General features: G+C 46.1%; 2 protein-coding genes across 7 annotated transcripts in view; both read right to left on the bottom strand.

Annotated features, from left to right (window-relative positions):
• LOC136691052 (inactive rhomboid protein 2-like) overlaps positions 1-14,305 on the bottom strand; it is a 63,296-nt gene extending 48,991 nt beyond the window's left edge. For 3 of the 4 annotated variants that reach the window (XM_066663319.1, XM_066663318.1, XM_066663322.1), the window contains exons 1-2: positions 14,120-14,305; positions 7,529-7,648 (exon numbers count right to left, since the gene is read on the bottom strand). The gene's annotated coding sequence lies outside the window, so the exon portion shown is untranslated. The remainder of the gene's footprint in view (positions 1-7,528; positions 7,649-14,119) is intronic. The other variant, XM_066663320.1, reaches the window with a different exon arrangement.
• A 1,255-nt stretch (positions 14,306-15,560) lies between these two features.
• Positions 15,561-21,682, bottom strand: part of acox1 (acyl-CoA oxidase 1, palmitoyl) — a 17,212-nt gene continuing 11,090 nt past the window's right edge. For all 3 annotated transcript variants that reach the window (XM_066663436.1, XM_066663434.1, XM_066663435.1), the window contains 7 exons: positions 21,389-21,551; positions 21,043-21,233; positions 19,080-19,253; positions 18,716-18,821; positions 18,430-18,573; positions 18,083-18,289; positions 15,561-16,521 (listed from right to left, as the gene is read on the bottom strand). In XM_066663436.1, the coding sequence (XP_066519533.1) occupies positions 16,471-16,521; positions 18,083-18,289; positions 18,430-18,573; positions 18,716-18,821; positions 19,080-19,253; positions 21,043-21,233; positions 21,389-21,551 (1,036 nt within the window). In that variant the 3' untranslated portion in view covers positions 15,561-16,470. The remainder of the gene's footprint in view (positions 16,522-18,082; positions 18,290-18,429; positions 18,574-18,715; positions 18,822-19,079; positions 19,254-21,042; positions 21,234-21,388; positions 21,552-21,682) is intronic.

Raw genomic sequence — 21,682 nt, 5'->3', positions numbered from 1 at the left:
ATCTGTAGCTCATTTCACTGGCGCTTTTCCAACAATATGGGCATGTAAGGTCACCAACGAAAGGTGTTCAAGAGCCTCTGTAACATGGAGGTAAACAGGGTAAGGACACTCACTTCGCCTGTTTTAGTTGGTGTTAGTTAGCGTTAGCTTGACTCGCTAAACTCGGTGGCTCAGATTATACTCGGCTACGTAGCTGCATTACGGAGGTTTATAGTGTCGGAGGAACTCGAGTTCGACTTCGATCACATTTACAAGAATAACGGTACCTCTACATTTGAGTTTAGCTTATTGCTAGGCTATTGTCATGAATAATGTTGGTTATTTAGCTAGATACTGTCATAACAGTCAGTCATAACGGTGTTTTACCGCGGCGTTGTTCGGCTGTTGTCCACCAGTGACGTCACGGTCGCGTTCAAGAATTTCCGTAGCGAGCTCGGGTTTTTCCGTCAATTTAATAAAATTGTCAGTTTTAAAGCAAATTAAGCTGCTATTTTCATTTTAATTCTTACTTATATCTGTCAGTAACTACAATAATGTGGAATATTCATGGAGGTCCATTAAGTGGTGCTTAGCCTTTAATAAAACACCAACAGCGGCCCCTGGAGATGACTTTAGAAACAGAACCATTTCCAGTGAAGTCTTCTCTACGTTATGAGGTGCATTTGATGGCTTTTCCCACTGAAATGACCCCCTCCGCATTATTTCTTTCTGAAGCCAGGATCATATCAGAGTTCCTCAGCGCTCCTGAAACCCGTCCGTGATCAATAAAAGACGCTCAGAGGGACATCGACATCAGCAGGTCTGCGGAAACCTGACCCCAGCGCAATGTCAATGTCACTGCGTTCGCTGGGACAGGAGAATCCCACGGATCACACTTTTGGTGGTAAAAAAAAAGTCCATGCCTCAGCCTCCATCCACCTGGGTTTCTCTGGAGCGGGACTTTAAGGTGATTACCTGTGTGTGATACTAAATCGGTTATTAATCCGCAGCGTGTGTCATTTTCACAGAAACCTCACACACACACACACACACACACACACCAGAGCAACATCTAAACGATGTGGTCCAGTTTTACCAGTTCTGATTTCCAGGTAATTCCATGGTATGAATCACTTAGAAGCTTTTTCCAATGAAGCAGGTTTATTCTCGTTTGTACTTTGCCACTACTATTGGGGTTCTAATCATGTTACAGCTCACCAAGTGCATTAAAACGAGACAGACATACAGCAACATCACTTTATTCATTCATTCATTTATTCATTAACCCTACAATACGAGGAGAAGCAGCTGAAGAAGACTGGGCAGATCCTGACTCATTCTCAGAAGAATCACCTGCTGCTAAATCTATGTTTAGCTGGAATTCCCTTTAATCCGTCAAGGAATTCTGGGACAGGCCACTGCGGCTAACCCCAACCAAGGTCCGGGCAATTCCCGAAATCTTCTATTCATAGCTACCGGACTGAGGATGACCCGAACAGTTTAAAAAGCACTGCTGGAATGTCTAGCGTTACAGGAATGCAAAAATGATCATCTCTCACAACTTGGAAAAACACAGCTCAGTTGCTGAAGATCACACAGAGTTTGGTTTAGAAAGATACAATAAACAAAGCTTAAACTGATTGAGAAATGGAAGTAGAACCAGGGCTTGATCACTGGGTTTTAAAGGGGTCTTCACAGTGCAGCATGGGGCTTCTTTCACACAGAGATAGGAAACGTAGGAGCGCACAGAGCTGATCCAGTAGGTGACTACACCTTAGTTTGCATGGGTTACATATGACATATTAGTGGTGATGTTAGCAGAGTCTCTCTCATGTCGCAGTCGTTGGTCACTGGGCTAAATTCAGCAGCAACATTTGCAGATGGAAATATCTCGAACAGGAAGGGTGCGATCGCGTACGTTTTTCAGAAAGTCCATTTTATTTTTACAGAGCAGCTGGAGGCAAACACTGCTTAACAGCTGAACGTGGTGCGATCGAATCAGAGAACATACAACCCGATAAAGCAACGAGGGAACATAAATACATCAGCGTTTGTGCTTTCAATAAACACAAGAGACTGCATCAGCAACAATGCACAACACGCTTAAACACACTGTATTCATTTGATTACAATTAGAAAGGTTTTAAAGTAATGTCTGTGACCTGCTGTGGCCAAAACACCACAAGGAACAATCCCCACAGCAGTGTTCTCCCCGTGTAAACAGCCCTGTTCAGAACGCCCTGTTCCTTTAAATGATAACGAGCCGCTCGCTGTTCACCCCGACCCCGAGCGCCCAGCAGTGAGGAGCGAGGAGCAGAAGCTCTGGTTTTTAGCCGTTTTCACTCTGTTCTCTTTCTTCTCCGTTTTTGCCCAGTGCTCTAATTTCTCCTTTGTTTAACCTCATCTTTTTGTGCACTCACATAAACACAGGTCAGGCGCTGTGATTGGACAGCCTCAGACGAGGGGGCGGGGCGATTCTAAAGTCACTGCACTTCACGTCAGAAGCAGAGCAGAATCAGAACGGCTCGTTTTATCCCGTTTTTAGACTTAAACAGCACAGAGAAAACTGACCCGGGGGTTTTGTTTTACAGAGTGTGGGTTGGTGGGCTCCAGATTCAACATGCACAGACAACAATGTCCTCTGTAATAGAATCATCTTCACAGAGACTAGTCAACACTTTCTCTCAGGGCTAAGAAGTTCAGAGCCTCTCTCAGAGAGGGAGTCACTAAAGAAGGAAAGGTAAACAAGGCTATTATTTAAAGCAGTAGCCCATTTAACCGGGCCGGTCCGGTCCACTACACAGCTGCATAATGCAAACTGATGATGGCCGACAGTTTCCATTCGCTTATTAGCATTTCTGAGCATGTCGTTCAATCTGAGAGGACAGTAGCTGGATCCAAATGAGAGAACACCATTTCTCTCGTGTCCAGAACTCTGGTACAAGCAGCTAAGCATCTGCTCCTATATATATTCAGCCATGGACAATTCCTAGCACGAACAAGAGCCAATTCCACAAATACCACTGGCCGGCCAGCTGGCCGGCCCCTCTGCCCATAACCACGGCAACGAGAGGGCAAGCGGGATGCCAGGGTTTGGTCAGCCCATTGGTGGCAGCATTACCCAAAAATACACAGTTGGGTTTCGCTTCCCTCTCAGAAAATGGCCATCTGCAGCTCAGTGCTGTGAGAATGTGGTTAGAAACAAAGGGAGGGTAAGAACACTGTCCTTCCTGCTTTCAGTTCTGTGTGTGGTGAGGGTAAGAGGGGCTCTGCCCTTCACACTGCTGCTGTTCACACCAGCGATAGCTAACGTAGGCCTTTTTATTTGGAGAATGGGAGTTTGATCCCTAGATACGCCACAGCCATCGAGAACTGAGAGCGCAAAAGATCACAGCCTCAGTAACATGACACACATCAGTCACTCACCCAGGCACTCGCTCACGCACTCACCCAGGCAGGCACTCGCTCACGCACTCACCCAGGCAGGCAGGCACTCGCTCACGCACTCACCCAGGCACTCACACAGGCAGGCACTCACGCACTCACCCAGGTACTCACACACACTTACCCAGTCACCCAGTCGCTCAAACACACACCCAGTCAATCACACATTCACACACTCACGCAGTCACCCAGTCAATCACACATTCACACACTCACGCAGTCACCCAGTCAATCACACATTCACACACTCACGCAGTCACCCAGTCCCTCACACACTTAACCAGTCAACCACACATTCACACACTCACCCAGTCAACCACACATTCACACACTCACCCAGTCAACCACACATTCACACACTCACCCAGTCAACCACACATTCACACACTCACCCAGTCAACCACACATTCACACACTCACCCAGTCAACCACACATTCACACACTCACCCAGTCAACCACACATTCACACACTCACCCAGTCAACCACACATTCACCCGTGTGGACAGTTTCACACACTCACCCAAGTCACACCTGCGGACAATGTCATGCAGTTAATCTACTTACAAATATGTGTGTATTGCCTGTCGGAGGAAACCCACGCAGACACAGGGAGAACACCCCACACTCCTCACTGAGCGTCATATTTTTTTAGAAATTATTTCTAGAAGCAGTTGGTTCGAGGAAGTGGTCTGTGGTTATTCGTAGTCAAAGGAAGTCTCTAAAGACAGCTGTGCATTCTCCGGTCAGACTCTACATTCACACGTTCTCCCTCGTCATTATACGGTAACAGTTGTGTAGCATTAAACATGACAACTGACATTTTATTCAACTAAATATAACTTAAATTATAAATACTCTACATTCACAATCGCTTTCATCAATATCACCATCTTTTGGACACAGTATTCTCACAAAAGAGCAAGCAACATTACTTATTTGTAAACGTAATAAGTGCTTCCACCCGTTGTCTAAGGCTCTGTGCATTAAACACAGCAACAAACCACACACAGCTGAGGAGAGCCGCTGACAAAGTGTTGATTCACTCCCCACTGTCTGTAAACGGCTTCCTACACAACGCACTATTCAAATCGCAGAGCTGAATAAAACACCGCCGACACACAGTTAGAGCTGATGACGGCTATGAAAGCCACAGAACATCCCCCAACACACACACACACACACACAGCCAACCATTCCACTGTTCTCCCACTGACCACAGGAGAGCCAGACCAGGACGGGTGTTAAAATAGTGAAGCATAAGTGAGAAAAACTACCACACGTACACACACAGTCTGTCTACTACTCAGTACAGCACGCACTGTCCAAAATACACCCCCTGATATCCCACAGATACTACAATATTCACTCTGAATATTCACCTCAAGGGGCTACAGAGTGGTCCGACCGTAATTATAGAGAACACCACAGGTCGGAAACATCTGCAAATATCGACAGCTTTTCAAATACACCCACCCCTGTGAGAATAGTCCAGTCCATCTGTGTGTTAACGTAAATCTAGCTTCACTATTCATATTTAGCGCAGGTACCCCTAGTTCTGGCCACTTTAATTACAATATTGGAAATCTTAGCTAACACTAAATAAATAGAAGTACGTTACTCACTCAAATCAACATTTTTCAGGAGTCAAATGTGTGTAGATTAATGTCCAAGACTTGCTTGACTTTGAAAGGAAATATGTTTTTAGATAAAAACGCTTTTGTTTAAGTAGGTGCTAATACTGCTAAGATTACTAGCACCCCCTAACTTCGGCCACCTCCCCTGCTTGTGACAGTCAAACGAGACAGTTGCTACCACATTCAGTGGTTTTGAGAGGTTCACAATGAGATTACGTTTGTCCTGTGTTGGTATCCGTACTCTACATGTAAGGATTAAAATGGCGGTAGATTTTCCCCTCAGAGAAAAGGAAGCTAACCGCTAAGCTAACTTTTACACTGAGGGAAATGTCTGTCACGAAATGGAAATGTGTTGTGTTCCACATGCAGTTTTGTACACAAAGAATTACAACACTGTTAGAGGTTCTTAAATATTGTTTAGACGTGTGATTTGTTGCAAGACTGATGTTTAAATGCCCTGCTAGGGCTTGATCTTATGTGTTATTGTTTTACCCAATGCGACTAGCGAAGAGAGAGAGCGGAATTGCACCATATACGGCAGTGGCCGGAGTTAGGGGGAAAGACTGATACTTGTTTGAGAAATTGCTTGTTGTTGCTAAAATAAAAATAATTAATTAAATAATTAAAAATTATTTATTCTCAACAACTTTTCACAGAAAAAATTAAAGAAAGATACGCAGCTGCAACATTATTCACATCATTTGTGAGTGGTCTTAATGAGGAAATATTCTCCTCTTCTCCACAGTGGAGCACAGTTCTGGTTCTTTATGAAACGTCTGTGACCTGCTTTGGTCTGTGACCTGGAAGCTCCTCAACTCTGGAATAGCCTCCGGTTACTGTTCGGGGCTCAGACACACTCTCAATCTTTAAATCTAGATTAAAAACCTACCTTTTCAAACAAGCTTTTGGTTAATCACTCACCTTCAGGTTACTCCTTCTATATTGGTGTTCGGGCTGGTTTTCATATTATCACTGTTCTGTGTTAACCCTGTCATATCACCATAGCTACAGCATTCTTAGTTAGCTTTGTAGTACCTGCCAACAACGCTGTCTGTCGCTGGGTTCTCTTGCCTGACCCGTGGAAGCTTTTTTCGCAGGACAAATTTCCCCGTTCTTTACCATGACCCTACTAACCTCTGTGTTTTTATTTGTTCCCTTTGTCTGGCTTTCTTTCTCCTGTCTCTCTCATGCTTTGAGATGTCCTGCTGCTCTCCAGGTGTTGCCCTGATCCAGCCCCTGTGTCCTGTACAAGATCCTGTCCTTGTCTCATCTACACTATCATGCTTGGCCATGCTGTTTTATTTCAGATTAACTCTGCACCTAATTTTAACTCACACTGAATCCCTGATCACCTCCTCCTTCATCAGACTCATACATCACTAATATCATCATCCTCACCATTTTCATTTCTGCTTCTCCATCATCACTAATATACTACATTTATATTACTACAACCCCTTCATCGGTCATTTCACTTTTACTTCTGTTCTCTGTTGTGTCTCCGGTGTCGACCCGAGGAGGATGGGTTCCCCGTATGAGTCTTGGTTCCTTCCAAGGTTTCTTCCTCGTGTGCTGAGGGAGTTTTTCCTTGCCACTGTTGCCCCTGGCTCGTTCACAGGAGGCTTGGACCCGGATCTCTGTAAAGCTGCTTTGTGACGACTTTTTGTTGTGAAAAGCGCTATATAAATAAAATTTGATTGATTGATTGATTGATTGCTTTGGTCCAAAGCCCACGACCCCCACCACAGCGTTCTCCTCCTGTCTAAACAGCCCTGTTCAGAACGCCGGTTCATTGTCTGTAACTGTTTATCTAGTCACGGTGGGTCCGGAGCTTACAAGGAATCACGGTTCGTAAGGCAGGAACACACCCTGGAGGGGGCGCCAGTCCTTCACAGGGCGACACACACTCACACCTATAGGCACTTGAGTCGCTAATCCACCTACCGACATGTTTTTGGAGCGTGGGAGGACCCCCGAGGAACCCCACGCAGACACAGGGAGAACACACCACACTCCTCACAGACAGTCACCCGGAGGAAACCCACGCAGACACAGGGAGAACACACCACACTCCTCACAGACAGTCACCCGGAGGAAACCCACGCAGACACAGGGAGAACACACCACACTCCTCACAGACAGTCACCCGGAGAAGGACTTGAACCCACAACCTGCAGGACCCTGGAGCTGTGACTGCGGCACTATCCTGCTGGTGATGCCTATTATATGAAACAATGCATTTTCTCGTGTGCTGCATATTCAGTCGTTTACAGTAAATCTAAAAAGACTTTACTCTGAGCGTGCCGTCAACATCAGTACACAGGCACAAGCTCAAGGGCTGATAGTACAAGCATGTGACTTTCCTTATCTGTCCATCTCTGCATTTACTGAGTCATCTGAGCCTCAGAAGGACCGCCTCGCACCATCTCGCTTTTCCTCACGGAGCTGTGAGATTGCTTTCACACTTACTTTTTCTTGCTCAAGGAGCTGTTGTCGTCTCTGGCTGCGCAGACGAAGCCCCAGAAGAGGAACGGCTCATCAGTTTTGAGCCCAATACATTCCCTCCTTGCTTTCTTGGCCAACGATCAGCTACATACAGACGTACAAGAGAGAAGAAACACAGAAATAAACACTGATTAGCTTTAACAAAGTCCATAAAGTTATTACTTGGGAGAAGGAGGACCAATCCTCCAGAATCGCAGAATCTGTGATCAAAACATTTCTGAATAAGCTTCGTGTTCATTGTCCAGGATTCTCCACAATAGTGTAACACATTCATTCATTCATTATCTGTAACTCTCGGAGGAAACCCACGCAGACACAGGGATAACACACCACACTCCTCACAGACAGTCACCCGGAGGAAACCCACACAGACACAGGGATAACACACCACACTCCTCACAGACAGTCACCCGGAGGAAACCCACGCAGACACAGAGAGAACACACCACACTTCTCACAGACAGTCACCCGGAGGAAACCCACGCGGACACAGAGAGAACACACCACACTCCTCACAGACAGTCACCCAGAGCGGGAATCAAACCCACAACCTCCAGGCCCCTGGAGCTGTGTGACTGCGACACTAACCTGCTGCACCACCGTGCCGCCCACATCGATATTATTGCACATCCTAATATGAAATATGATACTCTAAATCATCCCACAACACCCTCCTGCCTTTAGCCGTCCTTAAGAAGAGCTCAGAACAGAGGAAGCAATGGAGGAACAAGCAGAACTTGAGCTTTACAGCTGAGGTCAGCATGGGGCCACATGGTTCAATGTGGAAATACCAAGCCATGTGACAAAGTGCTGAAAATAACAGGAAATAACCAGCACCACGGGCTGAAAAACAAACACACCATTCACAAAAATGATTAATAAAACTCCACAGTGCTCCTGAGTTCTTGTTGGGAGCGTCCATGTTTTCCCCCTCAGCAAGAGTCTGCTTTTACTTTCACTTTAATTCAGTCTCCTCCACTGACCTCACTGGAGCTCTTTGTACTTCTACAAACACGGACCCTAGTCCAGCTGTTCCTCAGCGCTCAGGACCCCCACAGAGCAGGTGTGATGTGGTGGTGGATCATTCTCAGCGCTGCAGTGACACTGACGTGGTGGTGGTGTGTTAGTGTGTGCTGTGCTGGTGTAGAGTGGATCAGACACAGCAGTGCTGCTGGAGTTTTTAAACCCTGTGTCCACTCTCTGTCCACTCTGTGAGACACTCCTCCCTCGTTGGTCCACCTTGTAGATGTAGAGTCAGAGACAGTAGCTCATCTGTCGCTGCACAGTGTGTGTCGCTCGTCCTCTAGTCCTTCATCAGTGACACAGGACAATGACCACAGTATGACGCCGCACCATCAGTGTATCACTTGATATGAAACCTTTGAGGTCACACTTTCAAGGAACAAAAATTCAAGCCAAGTTCCAGTGCAGTGATGGGAAGCACAAAGAGGAAACTGCTCTGCTATATTTGGATAATTACATTACACTCTCTGATTCAAACTGGGGGCCACAAAGGCTAATGTGCAAGGCTAGAATCCGTGTCAGCTCAGTTTCACTTCCACAACAAACACAGAGGTGAAAACGTGCCAGTAAGTGTTCCCTGAAAAACCCAGCTGCGTGAGCCCAAAACGTTTCAGATGAGATTAGCCTGACACTGGGGCTCTACAGCTGAGCCATAAAGAGCTAACAATGCAAAACATCAGAGCTGTATAATCAGCAGGATGTGACCCATACTTCAGATGATGTCAGAGACCTGTAATCTGACCACACACAGCTTCTGAACCCCATTCAACCCAAAAATATTTTAGTGAGATTTCAACCAATACGTGGCATGAGCTCAGGCCTGGGCTTCATATGAAAATCCACTGATTTTAGAATATTTAAATTATCTATTTATGCCACAGCCATTAACGCCATTGGACCTTAATGGGGTTCAACACGCTTGCAGGAGGACACTAAGGTCATGTGTCTTTCAGTGCAGTGTTGCTTACAGGTTAAAAGCCACAAAACAGTGATGGGTCTCAACTAAAGTCTCACTGAAACTAATGTAGTATTAACTTCACATAAACATTATTTAATTTATTCATTCATTCACCTTCTGTAACGAGACGAGTCATTGGATAAATGCTGGGCTTTGTCCCGCCCATCGGACGCTCAGCGTCTCTGGGGGTCTATGGGGCAGTGGGCTGGCCTCGGCTGGCCCGGACGCTCAGCTTCTGCATGATGATTGGATGATCTGTCTGAGGCTGAATCCCTTTTTGATCGACAGCGAAATGAGCGAATCAGCGATCGTTTGGTGTAAAGATCCGTGGGAGCATTACATTTTCATTCTGTTCTGAGTTGAACCAGACTTTCTTAATCCTCTTAGCGGAATTTTCTTTGTTAAAAACGAAAAAAAAATCTGTATCAGTTTCTGTCCTTCTGAAGCGGATTTCTTTTTCCTCCCGAGGTGAAGAACCCTTCCCCATAAGGTGTATTTCTCAGAAGTCTTAGTGTTTTAAACGAGCCTGGACTTGCCTGAGCAGAAATCACACAGCTTCTACAGACGCTCAGAAAGCCCAGCCAGGACACGCCTGTCTCCGCTTCTAATGAATCCTTTGAAGAGTCAAACCAAAGTGATCTGGTTACTCCACGTTACCGTAAAGCGGTGAATTAAAGTGACGTCCTTTTGTGTCTATTTCCTTTCCTCGGTCAGAGCTTGGACTTGACTCTCATCTAAAATCAAAATGAAAATAATAAATGTATGTCAGGAGCAAAACGTTACCCTGATCTTGGCTTACTGATCATCCATGTCTTGACATGCCTTATGGCCTTCAGACTCAATAACATAGCTCTGCATGTAAAGGCCAGTGTCCAGTTCCGTGTGGTGGCACAGGATCTCCAGCTTTGTCTAGGCTACACCCTCAATGAGACATCAACCAGACACAACATAAAAGAACGCATGGACACACCACACTCCTCACAGACAGTCACCCGGAGGAAACCCACGCAGACACAGGGAGAACACACCACACTCCTCACAGTCAGTCACCCGGAGGAAACCCACGCAGACACAGGGAGAACACACCACACTCCTCACAGACAGTCACCCGGTGGAAACCCACGCAGACACAGGGAGAACACACCACACTCCTCACAGACAGTCACCCGGAGGAAACCCACGCAGACACAGGGAGAACACACCACACTCCTCACAGACAGTCACCCGGAGGAAACCCACGCAGACACAGGGAGAACACACCACACTCCTCACAGACAGTCACCCAGAGGAAACCCACGCAAACACAGGGAGAACACACCACACTCCTCACAGTCGGTCACCCGGAGGAAACCCACGCAGACACAGAGAGAACACACCACACTCCTCACAGACAGTCACCAAGAGGAAACCCACGCAGACACAGGGAGAACACACCACACTTCTCACAGACAGTCACCCGGAGGAAACCCACGCAGACACAGGGAGAACACACCACACTCCTCACAGACAGTCACCCGGAGGAAACCCACGCAGACACAGGGAGAACACACCACACTCCTCACAGACAGTCACCCAGAGGAAACCCACGCAGACACAGGGAGAACACACCACACTCCTCACAGACAGTCACCCGGAGCAGGAATCGAACTCACAACCTCCAGGCCACTGGAGCTGTGTGAATGCGACACTACCTGCTGCGCCACAGTGCCACCCCATAATAAGATTAATTCATCTTAATTTTTCTATTTTGATTTTAGACAACTCAGCAATGAGGATCTGAAAGGACATGGCGCTTACGAAAATGCTCTTTCTCCGAAAAGAGACCGACAAAAGAAGAGAGAACTACTGGTGTTCTCAAAAAAAGGAACTTGGCGCCCAGGGACCCACACCTCAACATCACAGAACGTGTCTGAGAATACTTAGATATCGATGAGTCGAAAAACCGGCTTCGAACTCTAAGCTTTTGTGGCTGTGTGGAAGTGTCTCTAAAGACGCCTGTAAGAAACTGAAAGCAAGTCTTCTGAAAAGAACACGAATGGCACTTTGATACTTTTTGCATGTGTCATCTCCCAGGTGGCTGCGGAATGTAAATCTGCTGGAGATGTATATACAGAGCAGCCCTCTGTGGCAGTGTAGGCCTGTGTAGTGGAAGAGAAGTAAATTATTGTGGTGTAACTGCAGTTTCAGAGGGTGTGTGTCCCCCGCACACACACCAGTGTCACCACATCATGGCACAGTGACTGACTTACGCCACACAGGAAACTGCTTCATAAGCACTGAGCAAATAACAGCAGCCTCAGTGGATTAACCAGGGACACACATGACCCAGCAGCATGAATAATGAATAACGTCAATGACCTGGAAACGTACCCTATTTGTGTTCTTTCAGTAGCTCTGCATCTATTAAGGTGAAAGGTGTGTTTGAGTAAGAAGCCGACTGCAGGTTTTAGTTTTGTAGCCCTTTTGGTCTGTGTTTAATTTCACACAGAGTTAGCTGTCTATTGAATTTAGAGTCAGTTCCACCTTAAGATAAATAATAATACATCTGAAACATGCTTTTTTTCATGCTTTTCAACGTTCTGAGGTCTCTCCACCATCAAAACCCCTCCAGATGCCATGGTTCAGCCACTGATTCACAGAGAAAACGTCTGGGCAATTTTGAACTGGGACACTTTCTTTGTTTCCCTATTTAATGAGCTAGGACTATGCACAAACACTGGAGCTTTTTCCGGTGTGAAAACAGACTGAATTTTATACATATTGTTTTGGATTAGCTCCAGTTTCCTTCCATAGTCCAAAAAACACACGTTAGTAGGTGGATTGGAGACTCAAAAGTGTCCGTAGGTGTGAGTGAATGTGTGAGTGTGTGTTGTCCTGTGAAGGACTGGCGCCCTCTCCAGGGTGTGTTCCTGCCTTGCACCCAGTGATTATGGGTAGGCTCTGGACCCACCGCAACCCTGAACAGGATAAGGGTTACAGACAATGAATGAATGTATTGGATTAAATTTGAGAACACAGACTTTACTCCAAAATTTAGACTAGCTGTGAGGATTTAATGGCATTCGACCATGAGAGTATTAGGATGGTCAGGTACAGAATTTGAAAGATACTGGATGGGGTTCCACCGCTCTAGACGACACTTGGTTTTGAGCCGGATGACCTTCGTGTGCATCAAATTTTGCTGCATGCTTTATTATCAGATCACCCAAACTGTGTGTGCAGTTAACACCCGTTTCCTCAATGGGGTGCATCTTAAAGTAGGTTAGGTCCCTCCTCATACGGGGTGTCTACAGACTTTTGGCCACATATTAATACCTTCTAAAGTACAAAATACATTGACGCATATATACGGTGGTGCATAATGCGCATTGTCCAGGGTCTCTCAGGGTCATGGGTGGGATCCTCTCCTCAGGTCACTGAGTGCGAGGGTGCTCCTGTTCCCGCTCACTTTCCAAACAAGCGTTAGTAAGTGGAGTGACTGGGTGAGTGAGTGATGCCCTGGCGCTCTGTTCGGGGTGTGTTCTTGCTCTGCGCTCAGTGAATAAATGCTACTGTTTACTGTAGTGTCGTATTATTATTATTGTTGCCAACACGCCCAGCCCTAAAACAAACACATTTCATGGGCCGCCTTTGCACAACTGGCAGTTTCTCAACTTTCACGGTTGCACCATCAACTCCTCAAAAGGCTGCACTTCCACAAAAGTAGAAAACTGTTTAAATCATCCATTCACTGGAGATCTGACAAAGGAAGCAATGCAGAAAGTCTCAAATGATTACAATGATTAGACTCCCATTTTTTTTTGACCAATCAGCTGAAATACTAAATCCGCCATTTTGTTTCGACACATGTATATTTGTTCGGCGCCACTGAGGCGTTTAAAAACTCCAGCTGCACTGCTGTGTCTGATCCACTCGGACCAGCGCAACACACAGTGCACAATGATAGTCCCGTGGGGCTCCTGACCATTGGAAAACAGGGAGAACGTGAGCTACAAAAGTATGCAGAGCAACAGAAAGACAGAACTGCAGAATTGAAAGGTGCACTTTTATGGTCAGTGGAGAGAGAGAGAGAATGGACAAATGATATTAGTGTTATACCTAATGAACATTTCAGCCCCGCCCACTCATCCTGACGTCATAATGAGTGTTTCAGCCTGGACATCTTTTTGAACTAGGCGCTGAACGGGTCAGCCAATCAGAACTAAGCTTATTTACAAATATCAGTCTTAAAGGGGCAGTAAGAAAAAAAGCCAGCGTTAAGAGAGTCTTGTATTAATGAATTATGACCATTTTAGTCGCATTAACTCAACCAAAGGTGGAAATAAACCCAGAGAAACAACATAAAACGTAATAAAATTAAACATATGAAAGATGCGGGGCCTTTTAAAAGTTAGAAACCCTTGGTGTTAGTGTAAGTGTTCGACACAAAGCTAAAAACATTATAGTCTACTTTACCACAGGCTGTAAACACACCGCGGGGCTTAATGAATATAACGTTAACGTTAACTCCACGTAGGCGCGTTCTCTGTAAAGAAAACACCAAAAAAAACACGTAAAATACAACTTCTCCTCACCTCTCCCAGACGGCAGTGCAGTGTAAAGTCCTACAGAAGAGCACTACGGAGATTTGAATTCCACAAAATGTCCTCTTTACGCCTCATAAATGTGTATTTTAGCCTCCGATAGGAAAGCGAGGTGTGCTCGTGCTGCCCATTCTACAACCGTCCACACTTCCCTCAACGGGAACTCAGCCAGGGAAACACGACTTGCCGTGGGTTGCCAGGTCCACCATATATCCCGAAATCCCGAATCCCAAGATGTTATTAAAGGCGCAATTATAGTTCCTTTTTTTTTTATTTAGCACATATAAAATATTAAGTAACTAACTTCCCAGTAACACCTCGGTGCATGTGATCTACACAGTGCCCATTCCTTATATGGAAATAAAGATACAAATGGAGTTACATCTGTTTAGAGAGAGAGAGAGAGAGAGAGAGAGAGAGAGAGAGAGTGAGAGAGAGAGATCAATAAAGGCCGTACATGATTGTACAGGACCAAAGGTTTGTTGGTTTTATGCTGTTTTTAATTGTCCATATCATGGAAACCACCAAACCTGTCTTCTTCATTATGAATAAATTTATTTTGCAGTTTGATACATTAAATAATACCATTTTATTGTTAGTGTTGTGGAGAGTTAAAAAGAGCTACGTTTACTAAAGAGATGTGTGAGTGTGAAGAACCCTGTGAAGGTTTAAAGAAACTTCACTTGATATAAATGTTCTTTACCAATTTAAAACTCATTCATTCACTGTCTGTAGTCCTTATCCAGTTCAGGGTCGCGGTGGGTCCGGAGCCTACCTGGAATCACTGGGCGCAAGGTGGGAACACACCCTGGAGGGGGCGCTAGTCCTTCACAGGGCAACACACACTCACACCTATGGACACTTGAGTTGCCAATCCACCTATCAACTTGTGTTTTTGGACTGTGGGAGGAAACCGAAGCACCCAGAGGAAACCCACACAGACACAGGGAGAACACACCACACTCCTCACAGACAGTCACCCGGAGGAACCCCACGCAGACACAGGGAGAACACACCACACTCCTCACAGTCAGTCACCCGGAGGAAACCCACACAGACACAGGAAAAACACACCACACTCCTCACAGACAGTCACCCGGAGGAAACCCACACAGACACAGGGAGAACACACCAACTCCCCACAGAGAGTCACCCGGAGGAAACCCACGCAGAAACAGAAAGAACACACCACACTCCTCACAGACAGTCACCCGGAGCGGGACTCGAGCCCACAACTTCCAGGCCCCTGGAGCTGTGACAGAGACACGATCTGCTGCACCACCGCGCCGCCCAGTGTTTGCATTGTGAATTGCAATTATATTGAATGAATATACAAATGAATACACACACACACACACACATACACACACATTCAAAAGAAGAATCTGGAGCACAAGATAATAATAATAATTACAATAAACCAAACACTTTTAATTAATATTTTATTCATCATAATCAAGTAATGACTGTATTAGAGGAGAACATGACACCAGCAATCAATATCTCATCTGTCTTAACAGCGTTTTAGAGTTATACAGTAGTTTGACTACAAATTCACAAGCAGGCTTTAAAACAAAGGCAGAAATTAACTTAACAAATGAGTTACTGAAGAAATAGGACGCAGAACCAAAGAGAACTGCACTGGCCTTAAACTAAATCATGGTTTAACTGATGAAGGCATGATGTTTGAGACAGTGATGAACCTACAGTGACTCTAATATCCACTTTCATCAACCTGTAACTCTCTCAACATTCAGTGAGGAAATGCTACACTTAGTGAACAGGAATACGTGAAAATATTAACCATTATTATCATTGGAAATACATCAGAACGGAATTACAAAAAACCTGTCGTTGACATTGAGGACCCCCCCCCCCCCCAAATCTCTTCCTTAAATCACTCAGAACACAGAAAGGCAGGGACTGAACAGACATGAACAATCATAGCTCCAAATCCTACACAGAAATACTAAGCAGGTTCTCCCTTAAGCACTGGCTTCCGGTCCCAGTTCTGAGGACACCGCACGGTCTCCTCAAAATATATCCATCTCCTCCAGCATTGAAAATGTGCTCCTTTATGTTACAATCATGCTACATATCCCTAGCCGTAGTTTTCAATCATCTTTTGCAGCTTCAGGTCTGGGATCAGCTGCCCGTCTATATTACAATAATTATAAGATTAAAAAAAGACTATAAACTGACCCTAGAACAGTATTTAGATTAATCAAGGCCCTGGTCACAGGTCCCGGTTGAGGTCTTCTGATGATGTTTGATTGAAGGGTTTTTCTCGTTCTAAGAGTTAGTGCTGTTAATGCTCCCGGACGTTCTCACGCTGGCCACGCTCACAGTTTGGACTGGAGAGGCTTCATGTATTTATAGTAGGATTCATGGACCTGGAAAAAAAAGTTAAGTAAGTTTTAATATTAATTTCTTATTCATTATTCCAAACACTAGTTAGCGCTGTAACTCTCACAGGAGCCAAATTCGTGATGACACTCAAAGGCACATGTTCAGTACCTTATTCTATTACAATTGTGTTGATTTCACATGCCACATTTCATCTCCAGGACTTGCATAATATTCTTCTATTTTACACAGTGCTATAATCCCCCTGGGCGGCACGGTACAGCAGGTAGGTGTCGCAGTCACACAGCTCCAGGGTCCTGGAGGTTGTGGGTTCGATTCCCGCTCCGGGTGACTGTCTGTGAGGAGTGTGGTGTGTTCTCCCTGTGTCTGCATGGGTTTCCTCTGGGTGACTGTCTGAGGAGTGTGGTGTGTTCTCCCTGTGTCTGCGTGGGTTTCCTCCGGGTGACTGTCTGTGAGGAGTGTGGTGTGTTCTCCCTGTGTCTGCGTGGGTTTCCTCCGGGTGACTTTCTGTGAGGAGTGTGGTGTGTTCTCCCTGTGTCTGCGTGGGTTTCCTCCGGGTGACTGTCTGTGAGGAGTGTGGTGTGTTCTCCCTGTGTCTGCCTGGGTTTCCTCCGGGTGACTGTCTGTGAGGAGTGTGGTGTGTCCTCTCTGTGTCTGCGTGGATTTCCTCCGGGTGACTGTCTGTGAGGAGTGTGGTGTGTTCTCCCTGTGTCTGCGTGGGTTTCCTCCGGGTGCTGCAGTTTCCTCCCACAGTCCAAAAACACAAGTTGGTAGGTGGATTGGTGACTCAAAAGTGTCCGTAGGTGTGAATGTGTGAGTGTCTGTGTTGCCTTGTGAAGGACTGGCGCCCCCTCCAGGGTGTATTACCGCCTTGCGCCCAGTGATTCCAGGTAGGCTCTGGACCCACCGCGACCCTGAACTGGATAAGGGCTTACAGATAATTATAAAGGAAAAGACAGCATAGCATTATTAAAAAACTATTTAAAAAACGTGAATGTGACATACATATACAGGGAGAAGTCCTGCTCCTCAGTAAAACAAGCCCATTAACTTTTATCCAAAAGCCTGCACTTACTGAGATATGAGCATGTGCTGTGGCCAGAAGGGGGCAAAGTTTACAAACTACACATGCAAAATCTGTTACGTTTTTCTACTTTTATTCGGATTGTTTTAAGGTTTTTTGAGGTCCCTAATAGTGCTGTGTCCAAAACTGTGCCCCATTCACTATATAGTGCACTACTCTGGGGTTCCACCATTTTGTAGTAGTGTCCAATAACAGCAAACCATTTTGAGCGCACTCAAACAATCCCACAATGCACAGCAATACGTAGTGTACAACCTATGAACCCTAGCAGACAACAGATACCCATAATCCACTGCACTGTTTGGTAAAAACCTATGAGATAGTGTCCAAAACCATTCTATAACCTATAACAGTGCACTATATACTGAGTAATGTAGGGGACAGTGAATAAATAGGGAGCCATTTTGAACACAGATATGGGCTTAAATGGGAGTAACTTCCAAAACCACCCACAAGGGGCGTCTTTCCCACAAGGACTACACCTCCCACAATCCTCTTCTTACCTCTGTACGGTTTAGGGGGGATCGTTTGGCCCACTCAAACATGTTCTCGTACACATTTCCATCGTAGCGCCCCAGAACCGAGTTCAACATCTTATCGCGATAGTCGAAAGCATCCACAAGCGCCACGGCGTTCGGACGGATCTCCTCCAGCAGGGCCTTTATCCGCTGGGTGATCTGAGCCAGCTGAGGAACATTCAGGAGACCAGCCTGGAAAACACACCAGAAATAAGGGCCCAGACTCAAAACCACAGCGCCGTCTTCTGGGTCGGGTCAGGCTCACACCGAACATCCTCTGAATGTAGAGGAAATGTCAGGTCTGATACAGGTTTATAAGAGGTGTGTGTGACCTGTAGGAAGTCTCCGGAGTTGACGGCGACCCCGTGAAGGGTGTAGAGAAGAGCGAGGGAGCTGAGGACCGTGTGCACCGCAGTGTCACTGACTTCACTCAGTTTAGCAGCAAACAGCTTCACCACCACATAATGACAGTGGGCCTGGGAAAACAAAACCCCACACACACACGACAGGACGGTAGTTGGAGCGGGAAACGGACTCTTTAGACAGGTACATCTTTATACAAACGTGGCCCTGGAGTCTTGGTCACGTGAAAAGAAAGAGGAAGTAATATTTGCTTACATCAGAAGCTCGGATGAGTTCAATGGAGCTGTTGTTCCAGGCGTCCTCCTGACTCTTACTGCGCTGCAGCTCCCCCTGCAGGCTCTTAGCTGCCATTTCAACCAGCCTTTAACCCGTCAAACACATACAGAGGTATGGAATAAACTGCAGCAAAACTACAAACGCTGTACGTCTGGTTTATTATCATTGTTCTTTAATGCCCAGGTCTACTATGATGTTAACATCTTAAAACAGCTTCTTTGCCCTCTCTTCTACAGGAAAAGTGTGTGGAAAGTGCTTATTCCAAACATAATCTACACATTTACAACAGTAGTTCCTGACAAAGACACGACCAAGAGTTCATTCCACTATCCGTGGCACTCACTTGGCCGCGCGGATTTTGTAGGCCTCCACCAGGCTGTTCAGGTCATTGATGTTGACCACGGTGGGTCTGGAAGAGACCGGTCGAGGCTGCAGACGCTGCGGTTCGTTCAGATACGAGACGATCCCACTGAGCCTCTGACCCTCGCGAGCCTGCCGGAAACTCTTCACCAGATACCTGAGAGGACGAGAGAGAGAGAGAGAGAGAGAGAGAGAGAGAGAGAGAGGAGCAGATACTGAGACAAATACTAAAATATTAAACATATAACACACCCCTGGTCTGCTCTGCATCTCTCGCTCTGTCTCTCTCTCTCTCACACACACACACACACACACTCTCTCTCTCACACACACACACACTCTCTCTCTCTCACACACACACTCACTCTCTCACACTCTGTCTCTCTCACACACTCTGTCTCTGTCTCTCTCTCTCACACACACACACACTCTCTCTCTCTCACACACACACTCACTCTCTCACACTCTGTCTCTCTCACACACTCTGTCTCTGTCTCTCTCTCTCACACACACACACCCTCACACACACACTCTCTCTCTCTCACACACACACACTCTCTCTCTCTCTGTCTCTCTTTTTCTCACACACTCTGTCTCACACTGTCTCTCTCTCACACACTCTCTGTCTCTGTCTCTCTCTCTCACACACACACACCCTCACACACACACTCTCTCTCTCTCACACACACACTCTCTCTCTCACACTCTGTCTCTCTCACACACTCTCTGTCTCTGTCTCTCTCTCTCACACACACACTCTCTCTCACACTCTGTCTCTCACACACTCTCTCTCACACTGTGTCTTTCTCTCTCTCACACACACTCAGTTCAGTTCAGTTCAGTTCAGCAGTGCTTTATTGGCTTGAATGTAAAACAATACACTGTTGCTAAAGCATATTACAGAAAATACATAAACATATAGATACAGATACAGTTACAACAACAGGAAATGATATTTACAAGATTACTGACAATCAAATAAGAAAAGGAAAATAAGGAAAATAAGAGCATGGAGACAATATGGATGTTTAATAATCTGTAATAATTAATAATAATCATTAATAATCAGTAATATTCAGTAATAATTAGTTACACTGTTGATTGTCCACACTGGTTGTCCCTCAGGTTGTGGCAGTCTGTCACGTATTTGGCTGCGTGTGTGATCAGCTCCTCCTTCTCTCCCAGTACATACTGGAGCCTCTCTGTATCACACACTCTCTCTCTTTCTCACACACTGTCTCTGTCTCTCTCACACACTCTCTCTCTCTCTGTCTCTCTTTTTCTCACACACTCTGTCTCACACTGTCTCTCTCTCACACACACACTCTCTGTCTCTCTCTCTTTCTCTCACACTCTCTGTCTCTCTCTCTTTCTCTCACACTCTCTGTCTCTCACACACTCTGTCTCTCTTTCACACACACTCTCTGTCTCTCTCTCACACACACTCTCTGTCTCTCTCTCTCACACACTCTCTGTCTCTCTCTCACACACACTCTCTGTCTCTCTCTCTCACACACTCTCTGTCTCTCTCTCTTTCTCTCACACTCTGTCTCTCTCTCTTTCTCTCACACTCTGTCTCTCACACTCTCTGTCTCTCTCTTTCTCTCACACACACTCTCTATCACACACTCTGTCTCTGTCTCTCTCTCACACACTCTCTGTCTCTCTCTTTCTCTCACACACTCTCTCTATCACACACTCTGTCTCTCTCTTTCTCTCACACACTCTCTCTATCACACTCTGTCTCTGTCCCTCTCTCACACACTCTCTGTCTCTCTCTTTCTCTCTCACTCTCACACACACACACTCTGTCTCTCACACACTCTGTCTCTCACACTCTGTCTCTCACACACACTGTCTCTCTCTCTCAGGTGCTGAATGAAGTGAAGAAGTATCTGAGGGGTGTGTGAGGTGTGTTTGAAGAGGGGTGTGTGAGGTGTGTTTACCTGGCGGTCTGCAGCATCATGACGGTGTTCTCTCCCTCGTAGGTGCAGGTGGGGGTGAAGGTGACGTAGATGTCCGGCAGGCTGCTGCAGCGAGAGTAACCGTGACCTCCGCAGGCCATTCGACACACCTCTATCCCAGAATTCGCCGTCCAGGTGGTAAACGCCTTCAGACCTGCAGCTAGAGCATGGAGCTGCAGAGACAGAAAGTGAGTTGGGTGCCTTTAGAAGAGACGGCGGTAAATGATCAACAGAATATTTAATCATTTTTAGATACTAACAGTCAGAGACAAATGAGATAAAAATGTGAAAACTGTGTGTGTGTGTGTGTGTGTGTGTGTGTACGTACCTCGGGCAGCTCACTAAAATCTCCCTGGTCAATGTCTCCCGTGATGCGGTGGTACGTGTTGCTCATGTACTGCCCCACGAAGGTGAAGGCGTAGGCGGTGGCGAGCAGGGGGAACAGTTTATACTGCTGAGCCTGATAGTCCAAAATCTGAGGCTCTGGCTCTCTGAGGGTCACCACAAATACACATGGGTCATCACCACACACACACACACACACACACCACACACACACCACACACACACACACACACCACACACACACCACACACACCACACACACACACACCACACACAC

Source organism: Hoplias malabaricus, chromosome 3 (assembly GCF_029633855.1).
Source record: "Hoplias malabaricus isolate fHopMal1 chromosome 3, fHopMal1.hap1, whole genome shotgun sequence".
Lineage (NCBI taxonomy): Eukaryota > Metazoa > Chordata > Actinopteri > Characiformes > Erythrinidae > Hoplias > Hoplias malabaricus.
This window is presented reverse-complemented; position numbering and strand designations above follow the sequence as displayed.